Source organism: Alosa pseudoharengus, unplaced genomic scaffold (assembly GCF_046254945.1).
Source record: "Alosa pseudoharengus isolate Yale_2024_CS ecotype anadromous, Long Island Sound unplaced genomic scaffold, YU_APseudo_1.1 YU_APseudo_1.1_scf_12, whole genome shotgun sequence".
NCBI lineage: Eukaryota > Metazoa > Chordata > Actinopteri > Clupeiformes > Clupeidae > Alosa > Alosa pseudoharengus.
The window spans coordinates 11,506,783-11,530,744 of record NW_027468587.1 but is presented as its reverse complement, the minus strand read 5'-3'; the positions used below and the strand labels follow the sequence as shown (position 1 = coordinate 11,530,744).

Sequence of the window (23,962 nt, the reverse complement as noted above, 5' to 3'; positions counted from 1 at the left end):
TCCTGTCTCCAAGCAGTGACAATCAGTCTGCAAGTATAACTGGAAATCAGGGGCGACTAGGTGAACCCTCGCTCCTCTACCAGTGGTATCGTAAAAGGACCAATTTCCACTCCTTTCATTTGAAAATTCGAAAACAAAGATGTTTTTTAATACTTCAAAATCATATTTGATTGATGAACCTGACATAATATTTCAGTGGAGAGAAGTGTGTAGATACCTAAAATACCCAATTTTGTCTACCGTGCTTTGAGCTTGGTACTCAGCAGGTGTGTGCCCTGTTCCGGCCCACTCACTCGGCCCATCAATGTGCAATGAGGGACATTAAAATGTAAAGATGAAATAAAAACCACATTCAGGCTCACTTTTATTCTCCCGAGACCCCTACTTAACTAGGTAATTAGCTCATTAGCTCAGATCAGTGGAGAACTACCACAGAAGAGGTCAGATACCCTTATGGGGTGGGTACTTCAGTTTCTTTAGGAATCCGCTGTCTTGGTTTGTATATAAATTAATATTAAGTGACACATACACTTAAAAGAGTGAAAATAGGGCAGGGGCTGTAATAGGTCACTTTCCGATAGAAGCTTCAGTCATGGAAGATGTCAGTGGCAGCACAGTTGTATGGTATGGTGTACAGTGTAGTAATATGCTTTGGTTAATATTTCAGTGGCAGCTTAGTTGTATGGTATGCAGTACAGTGTAGTGATATGCTTTGGTTAATATTTCAGTGGCAGCACAGTTGTATTGTCTGGTCTACAGTGTAGTAAAATGCTTTGGTTATTTTTTTTCCGGCGTGATCTCTACCATAACTGTCTGTGGATGGAGGTGGAGATGTAATACCAGGTGAGTAGCCCAGCAGTAATCATGGCACACACACACACACACACACACACACACACCTTCTATGTATAAAAGTATAAGTATACATACTCTTTTGATCCCGTGAGGGAAATTTGGTCTCTGCATTTATCCCAATCCGTGAATTAGTGAAACACACTCAGCACACAGTGAACACACAGTGAGGTGAAGCACACACTAATCCCGGCGCAGTGAGCTGCCTGCAACAACAGCGGTGCTCGGGGAGCAGTGAGGGGTTAGGTGCCTTGCTCAAGGGTACTTCAGCCGTGCCTACTGGTTGGGGTTCGAACCGGCAACCCTCCGGTTACAAGTCCGAAGCGCTAACCAGTAGGCCACGGCTGCCCGTTGTTGTAGCATGGTTAGGCCCAGCTAAGGGACACAGGCCAGCTCCTGCTGACCACTCTTAAGATTTCACCTGCTGGTATCTGAAGGGAAGTTTGCGTGTGTTCACCGTTAGGAGCTATGGAGAGGGGGATGACGAAAGGAAAGAGATAGTGGAGGATAGTGAGGAGATGCAGGGAGGATAAGAGCAGTACTACCACTTTACACATACCCAAGAGAGTTCTCTGATTTTGACTGACTGTGATTTTCAGTCTTATGCGGCTACCCTCTCTCTTTCCCATGTTCTCTCTCTCTCCCCCTCTCTCTTCCCCATGTTCTCTCTGTCTCCCCCTCTCTCTTCCCCATGTTCTCTCTGTCTCCCCCTCTCTCTTCCCCATGTTCTCTCTATCTGCTCCTCTCATTTGTCTCATGTCCATCTTCCACAGTCTCCCCTCTGTGTTGACTCGTCCTGTCCCAGTGTGAGCCATTTGTGTTACTTGAATGTGTGTGTTTGTGTGAGTATGAGTGTTCGCACATGTTCATGTGTTTGTGTGTGTGCTTATGTGTGAGTGAGAGAGGGAATGTGTACGTGTGTGTGTGTGTGTGTGCTTATGTGTGAGTGAGAGAGGGAATGTGTACGTGTGTGTTTGTGTGTGTGCTTATGTGTGAGTGAGAGAGGGAATGTGTACGTGTGTGTGTGTGTGTGTGCTTATGTGTGAGTGAGAGAGGGAATGTGTACGTGTGTGTGTGTGTGTGCTTATGTGTGAGTGAGAGAGGGAATGTGTACGTGTGTGTGTGTGCTTATGTGTGAGTGAGAGAGGGAATGTGTATGTGTGTGTGTGCGCGCCTGTGTAATATATCTCTGGTCAGTTGTGGCAGTGTGTTAATTTGCTCTGCTGGCAGATGTCTGCCTGGGCTTGAGTGAGGTGGATGGTGCTGATGTCAGCAGTTCCAGAGTTCTAGGCTCTCGCCTGTGGTCAGTACAGATCACTCCTGGGATTCCGACCCCCTGCACTGCATACTCTCACCTCCCCTTCCAGTCATGTACACACACGCACACACACACACACACACAAACAGTCAAATACACACATACATGTGCACACCACACACTCCCAAACCACCCGGTCCTCAGGCCTTTATGAAATTTTCACTCCCCAACCAGTGCACTAACCTCCCCCGTCTGACACACACACACACATACAGTACACACACACTTATAGTTACTCCCACCCCATCTTCATGCACTAACCTCTCACCCCCATTCCCTCCCTCCCAACCTCCCCACACACGCAGAGTGCTAATCCTCCACAAAAAGAACCCCATGAAGGGTATTCTCTTCTCTGAAATATTATTTCAGAAGGGTATTCTAGTCTCCCCTGGGCTCCTTCTCCTCCCTGAGCTCCAGAACAGGCCCAGCGGTGCGATGGAAAGGACATGATTCCTGCGCCAAACAAAATGCTTTGGTGTCAACACACTGACTTCTACTATATGCACTGTAGCTCTAACAGTGTCATTTCTGTTCTGATGTTTTTGCATTCTCCGTCAAGTTCATCTGAGTAAATAATGAGTAGGCTATACCACGAATACTGTATATGTAGTCATTTTGTGTAAACAAATAAAAAGGGCTTTATCTTCTTTACTACTTCTTGTTTATATCCTGCACTGTATCCTTTTCCCCACATGGTAAACATGCAAACTCCTCTATATTACCTCAGCTTAAGAGAGAATCCTGTTATCATAAGCAGGCTTGGCACATCTCTCTTGTTTTGGGGCCACAGCGGTAGTATGCCCCCTAGTGTTGATACATGGTAGTACTAGTGTGGGTCATTCTTGCACCATGAGCAAATCACAGGGTGGACCCTCAGATGGATTCTGAAGTCAACAACATGAGCTTATGACAAACAAATGTATTTGAGAGAGATGGATGTATGCAGTTAATGTGACAGATGTTTGAGAGAGACTTTGGTGAGAAGAAAGACAGAAGCTTTGGTGGAGAGAGAGAGAGAGAGAAAGAGAGGGAGAGACAAGCATTGGAGAGAGACTTTGTTAAGCAGAGAGGTGCATGAAGACAAAGAGACAGAAGTGTGACAAGTAGACATGATGGTGGATAGGAGATCATACGTCACATACGTCTCCTATCCGTGAAGAGACGAGATCCGAGGTGTAATGATGCCTCTTTCTAGTCATGAGCTTCTTTTAATAATTGATCAGAACTTGAAGGTAACAATATGCACAAACACCATTTTTAAGGTCTTTTTTTTATAGGCAATTATCAAAAAGTCTCGAGTTTGTAAAATATTTTATTGATTTACAAACTATAGCCTACTGTGAAACAAAAAACGCCTCCAAACCATTGAGCGTGATTAACATACAAAAGCAATATTTTAACAATGAATGTAATTTTCAAAATGTCTCTAATATCACTAAAATCAAGTACCAAAACTCCATCTGATTCTTTGCAGTCAGCGATAAATCATTCAAATCAAGTACCCAAAAATCTGTGTGATCCTTTGCAGTAAGCTACTGTACCATCAGGGTTTGAAGTACAAAATATGAACATATCCTCAAAAAAGAATCATTTAAAAAAATAAACTCCTTCATGTGATCCATCCACAATGAGCACAGAGCTACTCCAATCATGCCGCAGTTATTCCACTGCAAGGTAACACACACACACACACACACACACACACACACACACACATACACACTCACTGTGTCACGTGTCACATCACTTTCTGCAGCACACACACACTCTCCTTTCTACATCGTATTAAATATGGTCATGGCATGAAGAAACTCAATCAGAGTTCAGTTGCACAAATCGTCAGCAGATATGTACCGGTATATAAATATTTCTCTAATTACAGCCCAATATACAGAGCAGAACCAAAATCACTTAAAGAATCACTATAAAGTTAGTGTTTATTGTGTGAAATAGAGTGCAGAGGCCAAATAGAGTCAATCTGTGTGCCTTTAACTCAACACACCTCATATAATCTCTAATCTCATGTTGCAGCCAACAGGCCAGTAAATGTTCCCACGACAACACCATCCAATAATCTGGTTATCACTAGCCCTAAACTACATACTAAATGACAGAAAGATAACAGCACATATTCTCAAGACATCAACTGACCAGTTCTGTCTATATGATTTCTTGGCATCAACAGCAAGCCAAACCTGAAGAGACTGTTCTGCTCTACTCATGTTCTCACAATGCACATTTTATAGTTTAAAGACACAAACTAGCCTGAACAAAACACTATTATTGGCTGCTTTCAATTCATTTTAAACAAACAAAAATGATGCATCATAATAATAATACAAATATATTAAAATCACTTCTTAAGTAGTGATCTATAAATTTAGCATATCAGTAAATACTAATAAAAGTCTGTTTTTAAAGTTCAAATAGGCAACATGAAATTACACCTACTTTTAAATAGTGAAAGTGCACTACTCTTCTTCCTAATGCAATGACCTCTGGAATATCATCTGGTCCTGGCTCACCTGCTATCTGGGAGTGACACTAAGTCATTTTCTACTGAAAGTTTTGCTGTTTTTTACTTATACTTAACTCAGAGAATTATGGTTAGGTCACACCACTAACACCAGACTTCAACCTGGGGCTTTTCAACAGATGGACACACACACACACACACACACACACACACACACACACACACACAAACACACACACACCACAAAACAGTTCAATGAGGTGGGTACACACCTGGCCAGGTAAACAGAACAGGCTTCAATTTAAAAGCACACCCACCTCAACTGACGTGTTCAGAAAAATGAATAGTGTTTCTAGTGAAGAAAGCTAGTATGTTACAATTAATGAATAACAACATATGAAGATGAATTTCTCAGGTCCAAATATGTAGAATATGGAATATAGATTATAGAAACTGTGTGTGTCAGGGAATTTTTGTAATATTGATATGTTAAAAACACTCACTCCTGCAAATTCACACACACGCACACACTGTTGGATGGAATGAATGCTAATTTTGCTCTCCTTTTATGCCTAACCAAGGGACCTGAGCTTATTCAACAGATCTCTCTTTACTCCATAGAACTGGCCTGCCAATGACAGGTGTCCCTTCACATAACCTGTAGCCTTGAATAGCACTTCTACTAATTCATATGGCAAGCTCAGGACACCAATGTGTCTTTCGTTCTAGTGTAGGCACTGTCAAGTATGTGTGTGTGTTTATGTGTGTGTGTGTGTGTGTGTGTGTGTGCGCGCGCGCACGTGTGTGTGTTAAAGTTAACCACGATCTCAGCATTCAGAGCAGTTAGCTTATCCTTGGGTGCACTACCCTCAACTTACACATGAGGGACATCTGTGAGGTTCATTTAATTCAAAACAATAACAAATATATAAATGAGGTTATTAAATAACAGGCCAGTTTGCTTAAGGCATTAGGTACTGTACTACCTAATCAGATGCTCTGCTATCTGACCAACAGCAGCTTGAACACTTTTGCGACTGCTGGTTTACTGCAACCGTGGTTCAACAGGCATCCATACTGATGCTGGACGTGCTCTGGTCATCTGTTGGGGAAACATGGCTAGACAAACATTATATTTCAGGCTGAGGACTATAATAGTCAGTTGTTTAAGGTGTATCCAGATGTCTTAGCGGTATTGCCTACACATGGGCAACGTCTGGAATTCAATGTCTGTGTCATTTATGAAAACCGTCGGGCCCTGCTTAGTGTGTGCTGGAATGTTTGATGCCACGTTGCATCCAGTGTTCTAAGAATGTTGGTCAATCACAATAACAGAGTTGCCATACACTCTCTCGTATCTTACTAAGAATATAAAATGCTACTGGTGTATTTTCAACAACATAAAAAAAACTCACTGCTTTGCAGACAATGGACAAAAGTCAAGAATCTCATACACAACATTCAGTATTTTAGCCTGGCAAATGAGAAGAATGATGATAATGACAATAAGACTGTAAATAAGAATATAATAATGATATTGCGGTGATTCTTGGCACTCTATAGCAGCAGCAAATTTCGGAATAGATAATGACAAATAAAAACTAAACACAGACAGACATCAGGGCGGGGGGCACCAGCGTCTGTCTGTCATCTGGCCTCCTCTCCGTCTGGTGCCCGCAGCGTGTCCAGACTCCCACGGCTCACAGTCTAAAGCCCCTGGGAGAGTGAGCAGGACGCGGTCATGGTCCCCAGTCTCCCGTTCACCAGCACGGTTTTAGTGGCCACAGGCACCTAGAGCAGAGGCATTACATCAGACCTCTCTGGACAGGAGTTGGCATAGTAACAACACCTGCTGCTTACCACAACCGTTGCTATTGATTAGTTACCCAATAAACACTTTTGAAGCCTTTTTGTAGCCCATTCTCACCTAACACACTAGTATCTTTTGTATACAATTTTAAAATATCCACTGTATTTTTATATCATAATGGAAGATTATTTCCCATACCAATTCCATATCAAGAGTGAAGTAGACTACACAAGCACACTCCAAATTCGAGAGTTAGCTTTGTAATGATGTCCAGCTATGGAGCTCCTATTGTCCACAAAGGGTTCCTCTAGCGAAATGTTTTATTATCTATGTATATACATTGCATACATATATACTGTAGAAGAGGAAGAGCTATATGCTGTAACTGTCATGCAGACTGCAGATAAGACACTCACCCTCTTCAGACCTTTGGCCCCAGCCCCAGAGCGAATGGCATCCAGTAGAGCCTCTCGGGTCTGTTCTGGGTTCCCCACTGACGGCAGCACCACCCGGGGGGGAGGGGGGGCAGCTGTGGGCGGAGGAGGGGGTGGGGGGGCAGCTGTGGGCGGAGGAGGGGGTGGGGGGGTAGCTGTGGGCACAGGTGCGGGAGCTGACGGAAGTGAGGTGTGTTGAAGAGTAGAGGTCTGGTTCTGAGAGCCACTCGCTGACTCTGTAGCTCTGAAGCGGTCGAGCTCCCTGGCTGCCCCTGACCTTGTCTGTGGACACAAGGACAGTCAGACCAACTCGACCTCTAAGGAGGCACGGACACCAGTCTCAGTCACAACAGGTCAAATTTCACATCTAATCAAACTAAGCTTGTTTTCTGTCTTTTGAGGATTTGGGGAAGTATGTTATTCTCTGAATAAAAATATGTCATCTGGTGATGGTTTGTCAGATATTACAGACAGAGATAAGTCAGACTGTATTTTCAATCAGATCAGCCATTATAATTGTGGTGTTTATGTCTCATTGTAGAGCCACATAAAAAAAAATTCAACAAACTATTACTCTCATTCTTTCACTCATAGTTGGTCATGTAGGTTATGTGTGGTGGGGCTAGTGTAGGTTCTGTGTAGTGGGGCTCGTGTAGGTTATGTGTAGTGGTGGGGCTAGTGTAGGTTATGTGTGGTGGGGCTAGTGTAGGTTATGTGTGGTGGGGCTAGTGTAGGTTATGTGTGGTGGTGATGTAGGTTATGTGTGGTGGGGCTAGTGTAGGTTATGTGTGGTGGTGGGGCTAGTGTAGGTTATGTGTTGCTGTGAGTAGGCTAGTGTACTGTAGTTGTGAGTGTCGAGGCTGCACCTTCTTGAGTCGGTTGGAGTTGTTGGCCCTGATGGCGGAGAGGAGGGCGGACTGGGTGTTCTCCTCCTCCACCAGGGCGGGCTTCTTCAGGCCACTCCCAGCCGACGCTTCGCTCACCTGCACGACAAGAGGAACACACAGGTGTGTGAACTCAACTTCATGCTACACCACAGAAATGCAACCACAGAACATTAAAGGAGCTATGAGTGCAATTCTGTAGGATTTGAGTTTGTGATGATGCTCTTCCATTGACTCAGTATTGAGGTACTAAGTACTCTTAAGTACAATCCAAACAGGGAGACAGAGAGCTGAGTCGTTTTTTGACAATGAAGTCAAAATGGTTATTTTGTTAAATGATGCTGCCGATTAAATTCTTTCTGTGTGTTTTGAACAAACACAATGCCCCTTTAAATGTAAATGGATGCAATTAACTTGTGCATATGTATGACAATAAATGTACATATTGTCAATCCATACACTTTTACATACAGTACAACGCCAAATCAGAAAAAGTTGGGAGTGGGACGTTGTGTAAAATGCACATAAAAACAGAATGTGATAATATACAAGTCTTGTATACCCATATTTAGCAGAAAAAAACGAGATAGACAACATATCAAATGTTGAAAAGTAAAATGTTGACCATTTCATGAATTTGTTAAAGATAGTCATAGTCAAAATATATAAATATATTAATATTTAAAAATATATAAATTCTGTAATTGAGTAACAAACTGTGCTCATAGACCATGACTAAGACGTATTCGTGAGCCCATACAATGATTTTCTTTAGAGAAACAGGTCTGGTTTTAATGCAATGCCATCTGAGGTCGAAAAGACCACGGCAATCCAATATAGTTTATCAGCTCTATCCCTTGTTTGCAAAGATTTCTCTAAATATTTTAATGATATTATGTACTGTACATGATGAACTCCCCAAATACTTCACAATTTCAAGGGCATGCGGCATTAAAATTACATTGTTTCATGATTTGTCCACACAGCTTTACACAGAGTGATGAATACCTGTACATCTTTACTTTTAAGAGACTCTGCCTCTCTGGGATGCTCTTTTTCATACCCAATCGTGTTGCCAGTTACCCTAATTAGTTGTGAAACATTCCTCCTTTTGTTTTCTTTATCATCACAACTTTCCCAGCATTTTGTTACGTTTGCATTTTGTTAAGTTTTTTTTAAACGTGTTGCTGGTATCAAATTCAAAATTAACATATTTGTCAAATTTGTCATTTTCAACATGTGATATCTTGTCTGTGTTCTTTTGTTCAGCTACATTTGCAGATTATTACATTGTGTTTTTATTCACATTTTACTAAGCGTCCCACTCCCAACATTTTCTGATTTGGCGCTACAGAAAAACGGCAGCAAACGCAGGTGTAAAATAAATCGCAAGGCGACTGTAGCTGTAGGTGTATTCCACAGGTAACTGTGCAGCAGGTGCCTATCTGTGCTTACCCTCTTGAGGCGCTCCTTGTTGTCTCCTGACTGGATGGCCTGCATCAGCGAGCTGTGCAGAGACGTATCCTTCTCCACGGACTTCTGGATCACCGGCCGGAACTTCTTCACCGGCCCGAATGGGCTCACCTGGTTGGGCTCAGCCAGAACTCCAGGGGCCGCCCAGGGCTCTGGGTTCTGATCCGGCTGGGCAGAGGATGGGTTGTGAGTCGTGCTAGATCTGTTAGTAGCCTCATTGGTGGTTTGCTTTGCCTTGCTGTTGACCACCCCTGAGTTCACATCAGATACCGTCCTTGCACCTCCTTTAAGAAGACGTGGCGGCTCAACTGAAGTCTGCTTGTTGAAGGTATGACTCTTGTAGGCCTGCGGGCCTTTCAGAGCGGTCCAGCTGGGAACAGAACCGTTCTCCTTCGATACCCCCACCTGGGATGAGCCACTGGATTCCTTAATCGTAACGCTGGTAAAGGAGGCCGTGGTGGCCGTTCGTACCTCTATAAAAGGTTTCTGGGCTGGAGGCTCAGGCTCCGGTTTCTCCTGAATGCCGTCTACTCTGGCGGCAGGCCGCACGGTGAGCTTATTGCTGAGGGCCGTGGCCATGTACTGACTGGACGTCCGCCTCTGGGGCTTCAGGAAGGACAGGTCTCTGGGGTCCTGGACGCTCGGCGTGGCCCTCTGGACTGGACCCGTGGGCTCTGAGCTGGGAGGCCTGCTCTCCGGACCCTGGGAGGCCTGGCTGCCACCCTTGGCTGTGTAGGAATGGTTTATCCCAGAGACAGCGCTCCTGGCCGCAGTCTCTGGCTGACGCTTGTCGGCAGGTTTACTCGTGGCCCCGCCTGGGGCCGGCTGAGGGATGACCATTGTTTTGGTTGTTGTTGTTGTTGTTGTTGCTTTTGTGGCAGTCGGAGCTTCCTGCTTGTCTGTGGATGTCCAGAAGGTTTTGGCTTTCTCGCGCAGCGGCACGGCTTCCTCCTTCTCACCCTGTGCCACTGGTGTGCCCACGCACTGTCGCACACCATGCCCCTTGACCATGTTGCCCCGCTCATCGATCTTGATGGCGCCGAGGGTGAGCGGGCCCTGGGTCTGTGAGCTGCTAGGCACGGCAACTTTGGTCGGGACGATGGTGAATGTCTTGGTGCCGAAACGGGAGGCTGGCATCTGGGTGATCTTGCTGCGCTCCAGAGGGACCTCCTGAGCCCTAGGGGGCACTCTATTGCTCTGGCTACCACCAACAGGCTGAGCCTTCGCAGGAGCCACCACTGAGCTGTTCTTGGCAGAAGGAGGCTTGGTCCCTGTTGCTGAGCCCACTGCTTTACCCTCACGGAGAGGTGGCTCAGATTTCAGCGTCTTGTCTTTTGAGTCTGGGGCCGGCTGCTTGACCTCCTTTGTGCTCCTGGAGCCCTTGACCTCCACTGACACACGTGGCTGCACTGCAGGCTCCGGCCACAAGGTGGCGTTGTTGTTCTTGTTCTGACTGTTGGACGGCTGTATATTCAACACCTCACCGATGGTTGTCACGGGTACCAAGTCGACAACAGACACAGGGATCACGTCATCAGCTTCAGAGGGACACTCACTGCTCTGGTTCATTTCTAACAGACCACAATGTAAAGCACAAACACATTACATTAGAAATTAAAACACATAAGCAGCCTACATTAGAACAATTGATTTGTGAAAAAATCGTCAAATTGCAATAATTGGTAAATTAAACTGTATATAAAAATAAGTAAATAAAAAGTCTGTAAGTAAACTGAAAAAGATGCAGTCAAGTGACGAGAACACTGTCCATATGTAATCACTTGTTCCTTTATGGTCCAGAGCTTTACCTGCAAGTTCTGCATCCAGATCAGCCAGTGTCAGCTGCAGCTGAGCCATCAGCTTGGGGTCCTCCTCATAGCTGTCCTTTATTTTGCCTGACTGACCCTTCCGGTACAAGTCTTGACTGTTTCACAGAGGGGAAAAAACAGGTCAGTTACATGTGCATGACTCGGGACTATTGCTCCCTGTCTTTACACTATTCACTATACAGCCTCATGAGAATGATCATGCATGTAGTGTTCACTCTGTGATCTAAAACAGTATTAATGAACTGACTTCATTCACATCAGATGTGGAGATCTGCAGATGCAGATTGGAGACTTACTACAAAGGACTACTGATATGCTGTTAATGTACTGTATGATTTTTTTTTGGTGGATGATGTTTTTGTGGTGACACTATCACTGTTCTTGTTGGAGTATGGTGTTTTGTGGTGACACTATCACTGTTCTTGTTGGAGTATGGTGTTTTGTGGTGACACTATCACTGTTCTTGTTGGTATGTGGTGTTTTGTGGTGTTTTGTGGTGACACTATCACTGTTCTTGTTGGTTTGTGGTGATACTATCACTGTTCTTGTTGGTTTATGATGTTTTGTGGTGACACTATCACTGTTCTTGTTGGTGTATGGTGTTTTGTGGTGTTTTGTGGTGACACTATCACTGTTCTGGTTGGTGTGTGGTGTTTTGTGGTGTTTTGTGGTGACACTATCACTGTTCTTGTTGGTTTGTGGTGTTTTGTGGTCACACTATCACTGTTCTGGTTGGTGTATGGTGTTTTGTGGTGTTTTGTGTTGACACTATCACTGTTCTTGTTGGTATGTGGTGTTTTGTGGTGACACTATCACTGTTCTGGTTGGTGTGTGGTGTTTTGTGGTGTTTTGTGGTGACACTATCACTGTTCTTGTTGGTTTGTGGTGTTTTGTGGTCACACTATCACTGTTCTGGTTGGTGTATGGTGTTTTGTGGTGTTTTGTGTTGACACTATCACTGTTCTTGTTGGTATGTGGTGTTTTGTGGTGACACTATCACTGTTCTTGTTGGTTTGTGGTGTTTTGTGGTGACACTATCACTGTTCTTGTTGGTGTATGGTGTTTTGTGGTGACACTATCACTGTTCTTGTTAGTTAGCGTAACATGGCGCACCTGGTACTGGAGTTCCAGGTGGCGCATCCCTCGTCGCTGTCGCTGGAGAGATCACGCGGGGCGCGGGGTGGCGTGAGGTCAGAGGGCGAGCTCAGGGGGCACGACTCCTCTGCGTAGCCCTGATCGGCGAAGCTCCCACTGCCACTGCTTACTGAGCCCGTCTCCACAGAGTCCACTGGAACCTCAGCGCCCCCTGCTGGACGAGCTGAGTGCAGCCACGCTGGAGCAGCACAGGGGACAAACACCATCAGCAAGCACCACCACCAGCATCTCAGCCACCACTAGCACTACCATCCACATGGTCATCATAATCATCATCACTAGAACTATTTCATTAGTCCCATCTTATCTTTCTGAACTAAAGGATTAGCAAACATGACAATTATTATAGATCATGCACTAATTGCAATTGGGTACTTTTGTTTTTACTTTACAAAATATGTATTTTCATTGTGTGTGTGTCTGTCTCTCTCTTTCTCTGTGTGTGTGTGTGTGTGGTTAATGATAAAAATGAAGACAGAGTGGAAAGGAAAGGTAACAGAAGAAAGTAAGATATTACACAAATCATAATGTTAAAGAAATAAAAAGCAAAAAAAAGAGTAAAAGCTAAAGCTAAACGAATTCCCCCCACACTGCATTATAAATATTATGGAGTGTTGGTCCAAAAGCAGCTACCTTCCGAAAAGCATGCCAAACCTTTAGTCCAGTCCAGTCCAGTCGGCACTGATAACGGATTCACAAGGTGTTCAGACTCAAACCACAGAACCACAAAGTGCATCGTCTGGACTATTAGTGGGTACTTCAAGTGTGATCATCTGTCCCTCACATGACTATGTTCCATGAGAATTCATTTGAACTTTGCATTGTTTTGTTAAGTGTGTCTATAAGTGTGAAAACATTGAAAATGTTTCCTGAATAAGGGCTTAGTGTAATATATAGTCTATCTCTGTTGGTCTCCTGCATCTCCTGGTACCTTATGTGACACTGTCGGCCCAACATAAGCTCCTGAGGCAGCCCAGCCCTCCCCATACAGAGAGAAAAACACACAATCCTGATAACATTATGGGCCAAGGTGCGAAGATACTGAACTTTATTGGCCAAAACCAGATTCAATTTAAGAAACTACTCCACACAGAATGAGTGAAAATACTTGAAAAACAAAGTGCAAAAAAAAACATTTTGTAGGCATTCCGCATGCATAGGATCACAAACCTACATTCTCCCAACATTCAGGCTTTGGTAGGATTTCTGACTCATGGTGACTTCTACCTGACTGATGCATATGTGCTGGAAAAGACTACATTTGCACATAATGACACCTGCAGTCCATGTTTACAGTTATACTGTGACACAGGCTCCACCACAACGTCATAGGAGAGTAAAATTCTGACAGACTCAAATAATGCAAACCACTCACGCATGCATGCAGGTGAGAGACCTAATAAATGTCTTTAGGAACTAATAATATTAATTGAACTTAACATAGTAAAATGAAACTACTTTGCAAATAAAACTACTCTCCCAGACTTAACTGCTGGACAGAACAGGAAAAGAAACATGTTTTTGTCCTTCTTAATGTTTTGTTCAGTAGGTGATTTATACATTCGTCATGTAAACATCATGAAAACATGTTTAGTTACCAAGCCAAAGGACTTTGCATGCGTGACTTTCGAGTGCTTCAAAAGCAGCTCTGAGAACAGGTTTGAACTCAAAGACAGTTCATTATCTCATTCACAAACTTAAACACAAAAGAAACCCCTGTCCTGACAATTATATCACCATACGTTACCTTCCCTGCACCAACCAACATTTATCACCATTAAGACAGAGATTCCTCTGCTGATGTGATCCCACTATGCAGTTTATTTGTTCAGAAAGACACTTCCGAAGGCTCTCTATAACACTCCTCTCCATATTGCCAGGTATTGCCTAGGACATACAGCTTCACATGAGCAGAGTACACCTGACCAAGGCACTGCAAAGACTGATATTTACAAATGTTCACATCAAAACCAGGAGACACAGGGTCAACAAGGTCAAATGTTCACATGACAACCAGGAGGACAAACAGGGTAAAAGGTCAAAGGTGGAGGTCAGTTGAGATGACAGCTTGGAGAAGTTGGAGTTGCAGCAGCAGGAGAAGGTGGCTTCTGAAGGCCACTAAGGCGGACAGGTGCAGAGGAGCAGAGGAGGAGGGAGCAGGATGGAGGGAGCAGGAAGAAGAAGAAGAAGAAGAAGAAGACAGGAGTCTGTTTTTTTTTTTTATCCTGTTCACCGGCGACCCGAACGCAAGGAGACAGGGGCACAGCAGTACACTGTAGAGGAGAGAGAGAGAGGTGGATGTGGAGAGATGAAGGAGAGAGAGAGAGAGAGAAAGAGAGAGAGAGGGAGGAATAACAATGCAAGAGTCAGTGGTAGAGATGAAGAGCATTATAATGGCGTGCGAGAGAGAGCGGAAGAGAGCAAGAGAAAGAGAGAGCGAGAGAGATAGAGCGGGAGACAGCTAGAGAGAAAGAGATAGCGGGAGAAAGAAACAGAGAGAGAGAGCAAAGCAAGAAACCAATAAGAGGCATTGAGAACAATAAAGAAACAAATAAGAAAGAGAGGAACAGAAGGGAGGGCGAGTTCACAACACCTTCCCAAGGTGAACCTTTAAGCAATCTCATGCTTCTGCTTAAAGAACAGAAAGATGCCCTCTAGTGGTTGAAAGTCTTCACTACAACTTATCCTATAACGACATACATTAAAGCAACACCAAAGCACTTTTCCTCTGCCGCACGTATGCTATTTGTTTATCTAGCACCGGCCTTGGAAATAACGATGTCCACAAACAAGGTAGAGTATGTTGCATGATTTTATGAAAGTATGATGTATTGCGACATCAGAAGCAAGTCAAATTTGTAGTTTCTTATGTCTCATTCCATCGAACTACAGATACGATACCCGATCTGGCAAACTTGCATAGTGCGGTTATAGCCGATAGATTGTCGCGAAGCGAATGCAGAAGTGCCGTTCACCCTGTTACGAGTTGATGAACCACTGAAACGATTTTGGAAACATTATTTTAAGGTACAAAAAAACTCTTTGGTGTTGCTTTCAACAGGGTCATAGTGGGGCTAAGGCCTAGTTCTACAAGTTGATATCCTTCTTTGTAAGATCACATATTGAGCCACACTGACGTAAGCCATTTGCAATTTTAAACTATAGTTTGGAAGTGCAGTTACTGGTAAAAGCATCAATATTATTAGTATCGAAACTTCAGGAGCTATTTTTTGGCTTGTTAAATGTTCAATGCAAATTGAATCTTAATTTATTGTTCATTTAATGCATTGCCGAATACTATAACTATGAGTACAGTAGAGTAATGTATGTGATATAATTAGTTAATAGCAGCAGAAGGTTGCTGCACAAACTCAAACAAGCACAAATGAGCTGATGCACACACAGTGCATCTACACACACAGATTAATTTAGACAAAATCCCATGAGCAGACAGACATACAACCATAGACACCAAGACACACAAACCTACTATGAGCACATGGGCACATACTGACATGCACACGAACATAGCAGTAGACTAGACACAATTAGACAAACGTTAAAGACTTCATTTCCATCTGATGCCACTGATTTGATTACACGCGTTAGGCAGAGTTGAAGAATTGAGTAGCATCCCTCTTCACAGGGATGGAGAGAAGGAAACACAATGATTGGATTAGTCCAGAAAATGATAAACGAACAGCAGCAGCCTCTAGAAGAAACTTCTCTAGCGGAGACTCCTGCCAGAGATGACCCGCTATGGGCAGACACAGGTACGGAGGAGGTGGAGACGGATGGATGATGGATGTAGGAGAGCGAGTGTGTGGGTGGAGGAGGGAGGAGTGTGAGTGTGTGGGTGGAGGAGGAAGGTGGAGTGTGAGTGTGTGGGTGGAGGAGGGAGGTGGAGTGTGAGTGTGTGGGTGGAGGAGAGCGAGTGTGTGAATAGAGGAGGTGGAGGAGAGCGAGTGTGTGGGTGGAGGAGGGAGGTAGAGTGTGTGGGTGGAGGAGGGAGGTGGAGTGTGTGGGTGGAGGAGGGAGGTGGAGTGTGAGTGTATGGGTGGAGGAGGTGGAGACGGATGGAGGAGATGGAAAGAAGGACAGCAGTAAGCAAGCAAGCGTGAGGAGTGGAGAGTCAAAATGATTGAGTATTAGAAGGTTTCGGGTGACGGTTATTGGGAAAGAGGACAGGTCCCCATATGTGTGTACAATCCAAACTCAAAATCAAGGATTGTCCATTTATAAATCTGACCGCGATCACTACAAACCGAGCCTCTGATAGCAGGTCTCCTTGAAAGAGATCTAGCAGATAAATGCCACATCTCTCCCACAGCTCACTGATGAGTGATCAGTGATGCAGTCCACCCATTCGGTTTCACAGAACATGGCTGTTGTTTAAGGCTCAGTACACCATGTTTACATCCCAATTTTTCTTTTTGTAGCACATACACTAAACTGACAGCTGGATGGGTGCAATTAGCAATTTGTTTGGCAAAATTAATTAATTAATTAAAATCACTGCTGCACCTTTAACTAGCCCCCAGCTACGTTATCCTTAATTCTACAGTTTGGATTGTAGCTTTGTAGTTGTCATGGAAACCTCGTTCAGGTTCAAATCAATCAATGCGAGTGTGGGACCTACAGTGTTGTGGCATATCTGTGAAGCTGTCTGGTGATGCATTGTGGGAGTTGCGGTCTATGAGGGCTGGGCTGGCGGAGGCCGCCTGGTCTCCTAGCGATGTCCGTCGGGGCTTGACTGGCACCTGTCGCCCCGCGTCTGGCAGAGAGGAGAGAGGGTGACTGAGAGGTCAGATTGCGGGACAGTAGGATTTCCTTGGAGGAAAGGAAGGATAACTTTTTACTTCTACTGTAGGATATAGCACTTTTCAGAACTGGAGAGGGACCCACTTAGAGCCTGACTGACCATCATCCAGTGTTTTTTGCTTTCACCTGAGGGAAAGCTAGCCTAGCATATAGCAGAAAGGCTTTTACCTAACTGAGGTATTATCCTTATTACAATGTATTTATTTACATAATTACTCTCACTAGCTACTTCATGAATATGTACTTTATTACAAATTACTAACTACGACCCTAAACCTGAACTTTAACCAAATACTAACCCATGATCCAATAGCGATGGGCTTTAGATCCGATGGGCTTTAGAACCGATTGGCATTAGAACCGATGTCTTTAAGGTCAACAGCTACTGGTGGCGTCTGACGCGTGTCAAGTGATGCCAGAGTTTAGAACTCCATCGCTTTTAACAGAGCGAAGCACACTTACGGCGTCTGGCGCATGTCAACAGCAAAGTTTAGAAAAACTGTCCTGTCTCTTGAGCGCCAAATCCATAGACGCGAGTCTTGCTGCCAGTGGGCATTGGCCTTTAGACCTAATGGCTTCCTCCTGTCAGGAGTTCTCCTAAATATATGATCGATGAAGCTGGGCATATTTAAATGCCAGAGTAGAATAGCACAGCAGTCAGCACTTCCTGAAACGAGCACGCCATGTCACTGCATGAATTCCTTCCCAGAAATGTGTTGGTTCGTGTAGAGAGCTGGATCTTTCTGCTTCACTGAGGTGAGAGCTTTATCCCACGTGTGGGTAGGAGGAAGAGATGACCACTCCATAGTGTAATGCCCACACATGCCCCAACTCTGTTGTTCTTCTCGGACTGGGGCAACCCTGTTTTGATTTGGTGTGTTTGAGGCTGGTGAGACTACTATATTTCTAATTTGGTGAATGTCTGCGTAGCTTCTATATGAGCTCAAGACCATGTTATGAGATGCCAGTCTGGCTGATTATTACATAACAAAATCACACCAAAGATCACATAGAACACAGGATATCCTAGTCCACTGATCCTAGTCCACTGTTGTTTTATCCGTCCACAGAATTTTGACCGGAAGTAATTCAAAGAAACCTTTTGATCAGTTGGAGAAATCAGAGAATCAACACGGCACAAGGCCTGGCGTCCACAATAGGGAAATCACATATTTTGGACAAATAATCAAGAAATGGACAAATCAAACACATATAGCACTGCCTTTGAGCAAACAAACAAACAAACAAGCAGCGCTTAATCAAGCAAACATTTGTTAAACATGTGTCACAGTACACAGAAATGTTTTGTTGTATTTTTTTTCCATTTGCTGTAAAACATGTGCACACAACACAACACAAAGCTGAGACGAATAAGGCTTTACTCCATCTGACCATCTGACAACCCTGTGACCACTGTGGAGAGGAGCTCACCTATGGCGCTATGCCTGTTGCTCTCGGACTCGTCCATCCTCAGGCTGACGGTGGAGCCGGTTTCTGCGCTCGTGGTGCTGCGGTCACTGTCCTGCAGCTGTTCCTCCGACTGCTGCTGTTCCTGCTGTTTCGGACCCTGGGGCAGCTGAGGAGGCTGCGTTTGTGCAGGCGGCGGCGACTGTGGCTGCGGTGTCTGTGGCTTCGGTGTCTGTGGCTTCAGTGTCTGTGGCTTCGGTGTCTGTGTCTGCGGTTTGGGCTCCGAGGCCTGGTGCTCTCGGAGGCCCTGGCTCTGCAGTTGCGCCGGTTGCTGCCGGTGTTGCAATCGCTCCACCACCACCGGCTGGGACAGCTGCTGCCGTGACCTCTGCTGCAGCTGCTGCAGCACCTGCAGCTCCATCTCCATTTCGTCCACCTCCAGATCCTCCTCCTCCTCCTCGTCCACCTCCTCATACTCCTCCTCGTACTCTTCGTCCTGGCTGCTGGTGGCGACCTCGTCCAGGTGGCTGCTGGGAACCGAGTCGGCCTGCGAGCTGCTGGAGCTGCAGAGGGCGGCGCGCTCCGACTCCTCGCTGGCGCCGCTCACCTCCGACGCAGAGTCGTCCTGACGGGCCGCGCGACGCACCGCCGTCACCGGGGGCAACGCGACCGTAGCCGCGGTGATGGCGGCCACAGCAACGGTGGCGGTGGCCTGGGCAGAGGAAGCCGGAGGGGCAGCCTTGGGGACATTGTCAGGGCTACTGCGTATCGGAGGGGTCGGGGTCGGGGTGGGCGAATGGGAAGCCGGGGTGGGAGGGGGCGCGGGAGCCTTGCGCTTCTTCAGCAGGCTGCTAGTGGAGGGACAGCCTGCATGCATCTGCAGGACAGCACACGGCCAGCAGGGGGAGACAGAGAGTTACGGGTTAGACCTATGGGTTAGACCAAGGCCACCAGGGCCACAAACACAATCAACACTCATGCTTCTCCTGCTCTCAAAAGAGTTTCTGTCCTAGACGATGAGCATGCCAGGGAGTACACTTTAAAGCACTATTTTTTACAACTATTAGATTACACTGAATGCACTACCCAGTCCATGAACTAGTGACCTCAGCACTGGTATAGCACAGCTTCAGGAAAACTGAGGGGATTCCATCACTGGACAGTCTCTTTAGGTCTGTTATTAAATGTGTTTGGGGAGGTGAGTGGGCACTATAGTATAGCTTCCATAACTCCAAAGTGTATATGTGAGTGTGTGTGTGTGTGTGTCTGTGTGTGTGCATGTGTGTGTAGCTTACCTCTAGGCTGGCGTAGTTTTGAGGTGTGTGTGTGTGTGTGTGTGTCAGGGTTGTGCACAATTCTAATTGCAATTCTGCTTCCTCAATTGAAATGCAAGTGAAATTCAAGAATTGAATTGGAATTTAAGAGCCAGTTTCAATTCAATTCTGGAATTTTGCACAAGCCTGGTGTGTGTGTGTGTGTGTGTGTGTGTGTGTGTGTGTGTGTGTGTGTGTGTGTGTGTGTGTGTGTGTGTGTGGCTCACCCCTAGGCTGCCGTAGCTTTGATGTGTGGTGGGGGGTGGGGCTGGCGCACGTCTCTTCTTCAGCTCCACTTTGGGGGACATCTTGCTGATGTTCATGACTGACTGTGATTGGCCGAGAGTGCTAGGCCGTGCCTCCAAACTGGTGCTCACACCTGATAGGGCCTGAGAGTTGACAGCCACACAGGGTGAGAGGACTGTGCAAAACACATTCACTCACTCACACACACACATCATTCAATCACACACACACACACACACACACACACACCCCTCTCTCACACAGACGACTCATACATACAGACACAATCCCATAAAACACAATCCCATATAAATACAAACATAGACACACATGCAAAACCAATGGTGTGTAGATCTGTGTGTAAATAAATAAATAAATATGCCATGGTGTGAATGTAGTGTCCACACAGCACACAATAGGCCATGAAACCCAAACAACAGCTGAATCTGGAACAGATATTATGACTCATCAGTACCAAAGAAATGTCAGTACAGATGCCCCGAAACACACACACACACACACACACACACACACACACACACGCCTGTGGGCATTATATAGGAGGATTCACACACATGCACAAGAAGAAGAGTGAAAACAGTGAAACAGTGAGAGAAAAACAGGAAGAGAGCGAGAAAGATAGAGGAAGGGAGAGAGGCAGACAGAGAGAGAGAGAGAGAGAGAGAGAGAGAGAGAGAGACAGAGAGACAGAGAGAGGGGAGAGACAGAGAGAGAGAGAGAGGGGAGAGACAGAGAGAGAGAGACAGAGAGAGAGACAGAGAGAGAGAGAGAGGCAGACAGAGAGAGAGAGAGAGAGAGAGAGAGAGAGAGGCAGACAGAGAGAGAGAGAGAGAGAGAGACAGAGAGAGGGGAGAGTGTGCAAGTGTAGTTGGTCGAGCCGGACCCCTGGGAGCAGGTGAGGGGGAGGAAAGGAGAGGTGGGGATTTCTCACCAGGACAAGAGCTGCTCTGTGACTGATAAAGGTCATGTAGTGTAGCCATCTCTGGTGTCTAGAGGTCTTTTTTCTGTTTGCCTCTCTCCCTCATTACCCTTGCAATTCCCTCCCTCTCTCTCTCTCTCTCTCTCTCTCTCTCTTTCTCTCTCTCTCTCTTTTGGGGGAGGAAAACAAAAAGAAACTAGAATTCCCAGTACAAGTGAAGGTCTGCTTCTGACCTTACAATGAGTGGACAACGTTTTATAGTACCAAGAAAGTACAAGTGCATACCTTCGGTCACCTATTCTTTTATGACCAGCACACAATTTACAGATCTAGAAAAAATTAACAGAACCTGGACAGACACTGGACATTTTTCTGATGTCATCCTACGATTGCTGAGTGACATACGAATGAGTTTGATGGTCATATTCTGTAGTCTGTAGTAGTCTCTTAATTTTGAATATGACGCGTCAACTTATTCAAATGTCACTCAGCAACTGTATGATGACATCAGAAAAATGTAATTTTTTTCCAGAGCTGTATATTGAGGTGGACAAGAAAGATGGTTTAAAAATTGATTCGGTTTCTCGGGAAATACGCAACTAGGTTAATTGGGAAATGAACATGATAAGGAATGAGAGGCATAAGAGAAGTATGTGGAAATCTTATTCAGACAGATTCATGGCAGACAGATTCATTAAGTGGTTTTGCCCTGACTTTTCTGACTGACCAGTGCATAATAAAACATGGTCTTGTGATCTGCCCTGTTGATCATGGTCAACACACGCTGGTGAGACAAAATTAGACCTACATGCACCATATGAGCCAAGACTGCATCCTGACCTGTGATTGGCTGACTGATTGCATCCCGACCTGTGATTGGCTGACTGACTGCATCCTGACCCGTGATTGGCTGACTGACTGCATCCTGACCTGTGATTGACTGACTGACTTGTGTAAAACAATCCAATTAATCACTCCTCTGTGGAAGATTCTGTAAGTACAGAAAGAAAATCTCCTTTATTTCAAAAAAGTCAGAAAAGAGAAAAGAGTAACACTCTTCCCATCAAGTCCTCCCAAAAGTCTTCAGTCTCGAAATCACAGGCTGTGCCCTGTCCTGGTGGTAATCAGTTTACTTCAGGAAATATTTCAGGACTCATTAGGAGAGATTTGTGAATCAGTGGGAGAGTTTGTCATGCCGATTGACTGACTGTGTTAGTAATTTGACTTTTAAAAGGACAGGTGTTAGTACTTACATAATGGTCATTCTCAGCACTCTCAACAACATGACCATCACCATCAACCTCCTCCATGTCAGAGGAGGAGAGCGAGTCAGTCTGAAACAGGAACGCACAGCTAGCATGCAAACCAGACACAAACGCTCCTCTCCAACATCACATTAGCTGATGCACGTATACAGTGCAACTTACAGTGAACTAACTACAGGGGCAGTCCCGGTGAGGCAGCTTGGGGTTAAGTGCCTTGCTCCGGGGTATTATAGCGGTAGCTGCTGGTAGGCTAGATCCCTACCCACTAGGCCACCACCACCCCAATATACCCATCATAACAAGCATTTAACGGCAAGGCTTGTCTAGGCATATGTTCAGTCAGTTGAAACATTCTCAAGTCAATCTGTAAACCAGGAAGGGGCATGTGGTCATGTAAGAGCAGAAGTAGAGGCTGCTGTCTCTCACCTTTGATTTCCTGCGGTTGAACTTAAAGAATCCCAGAAGACCTTTCTTCTCCACAGCACCGACACTCTGGGTGGAGCAGGTGGATTCTGGGAAGAGAGGAGGTTATTGTTGAGGTGAACTTTAAAGTGTAACTCCGGAGTAAAAACAACCTAGGGTCTATTTACGGTAGTTAACAAATTCAAGATTTTGATCGAGACCAAAATTACATTAATTGGTGGCGTTTTGAGCAAGACCATTTATTTGAATTATCACTGAATGGGCTTACAGTGATGCTAACAGGGCAAGGTGTCATGTCGCTATTTTATAATTCGATTTCTATTCGATTCAATTTCATTCGATCTTGCAGCGCTGCACAGATCTGGCTGAATCTTTCAATACAAACATGCCTTACGTTTAGCCAGATCTGCGCAGCGCTGATTTGATCGGACACGCCCGCTGATTTCACCATACCAGACCAGGAAGCCATGGAATTTTCTTCTTACAGATACAGGTCTTGTTATAACCTCTGTACACTTTCGAAGTTTACAATACTTCGGGTTGTCTGTAGAAACCCTCACCTCACTACCACAAAAGTGTAATTATATTTTGAGCATTGTTAGTGGTATACAATAGCGACATGTAAGCCCATTTAGTGATAATGCAAATAAACGATCTAGCTCAAAACGCCATCAATTAACGTAATTTTGCTCTCAATCAAAAGTTTGAATTTGCTAACTGCCATAAATAAACCTTAGATTGTTTTTACTCCGGAGTTACACTTTAAGCAAGAAAGGCATCACCATAGTGAATATGAAGCTGGAGGGGTTATCACCATGGTGACCAGCCAGCAAAAATAATATGATATTGTTTGTTGTTAACAATATTATTGTTAGTTGAAATCATGGTTTTTAAAGGTTAGTTAGTCATGGTTGAAAATTATCCCACATAGACTTATCATTGAGTTAATCCTTGTTGACTTTTAGTAGAAGGAGACCAAGACGGTGGATTCCACATAAGAAAAGACGTTGCCCTCTCACAACATGCAGCAGATTCATTTGTGTGTAGAACACTACACCAGACAGAAGAAGATAACTGCAAGGTCAGAGCTGTCCCAGAACTGTCTTATCATGATGGCCATGTCTGTTCTGGCATCAGCTGTCCTCTGGTGTGATGTGTTTGAGCTGGTCCCAATAAATAATTACTAGACTCCTTCTAACATCTGAAGGAATAATTTGCAACCACCTATTCAGTTTATAATCTATATAAATATCAAATACTTGTGCCTAGTCTTACCAGCAGATGGCACTACAGAGTGTTAAAGTCATTCCACACAC

The 23,962-nt window shown here is 44.9% G+C and overlaps 1 protein-coding gene across 1 annotated transcript in view; it reads right to left on the bottom strand.

Annotated features, from left to right (window-relative positions):
• Window positions 1–3,521: 3,521 nt before the first annotated feature.
• cobl (cordon-bleu WH2 repeat protein) overlaps window positions 3,522–23,962 on the bottom strand; it is a 51,787-nt gene continuing 31,346 nt past the window's right edge. The window contains exons 7-16 of the mRNA XM_076280149.1: window positions 22,650–22,735; window positions 22,212–22,292; window positions 20,000–20,161; window positions 18,484–19,336; window positions 12,190–12,409; window positions 11,056–11,171; window positions 9,230–10,818; window positions 7,757–7,873; window positions 6,873–7,172; window positions 3,522–6,437 (exon numbers count right to left, since the gene is read on the bottom strand). Coding sequence (XP_076136264.1) covers window positions 6,354–6,437; window positions 6,873–7,172; window positions 7,757–7,873; window positions 9,230–10,818; window positions 11,056–11,171; window positions 12,190–12,409; window positions 18,484–19,336; window positions 20,000–20,161; window positions 22,212–22,292; window positions 22,650–22,735 — 3,608 coding nt within the window. The 3' untranslated portion in view covers window positions 3,522–6,353. The remainder of the gene's footprint in view (window positions 6,438–6,872; window positions 7,173–7,756; window positions 7,874–9,229; window positions 10,819–11,055; window positions 11,172–12,189; window positions 12,410–18,483; window positions 19,337–19,999; window positions 20,162–22,211; window positions 22,293–22,649; window positions 22,736–23,962) is intronic.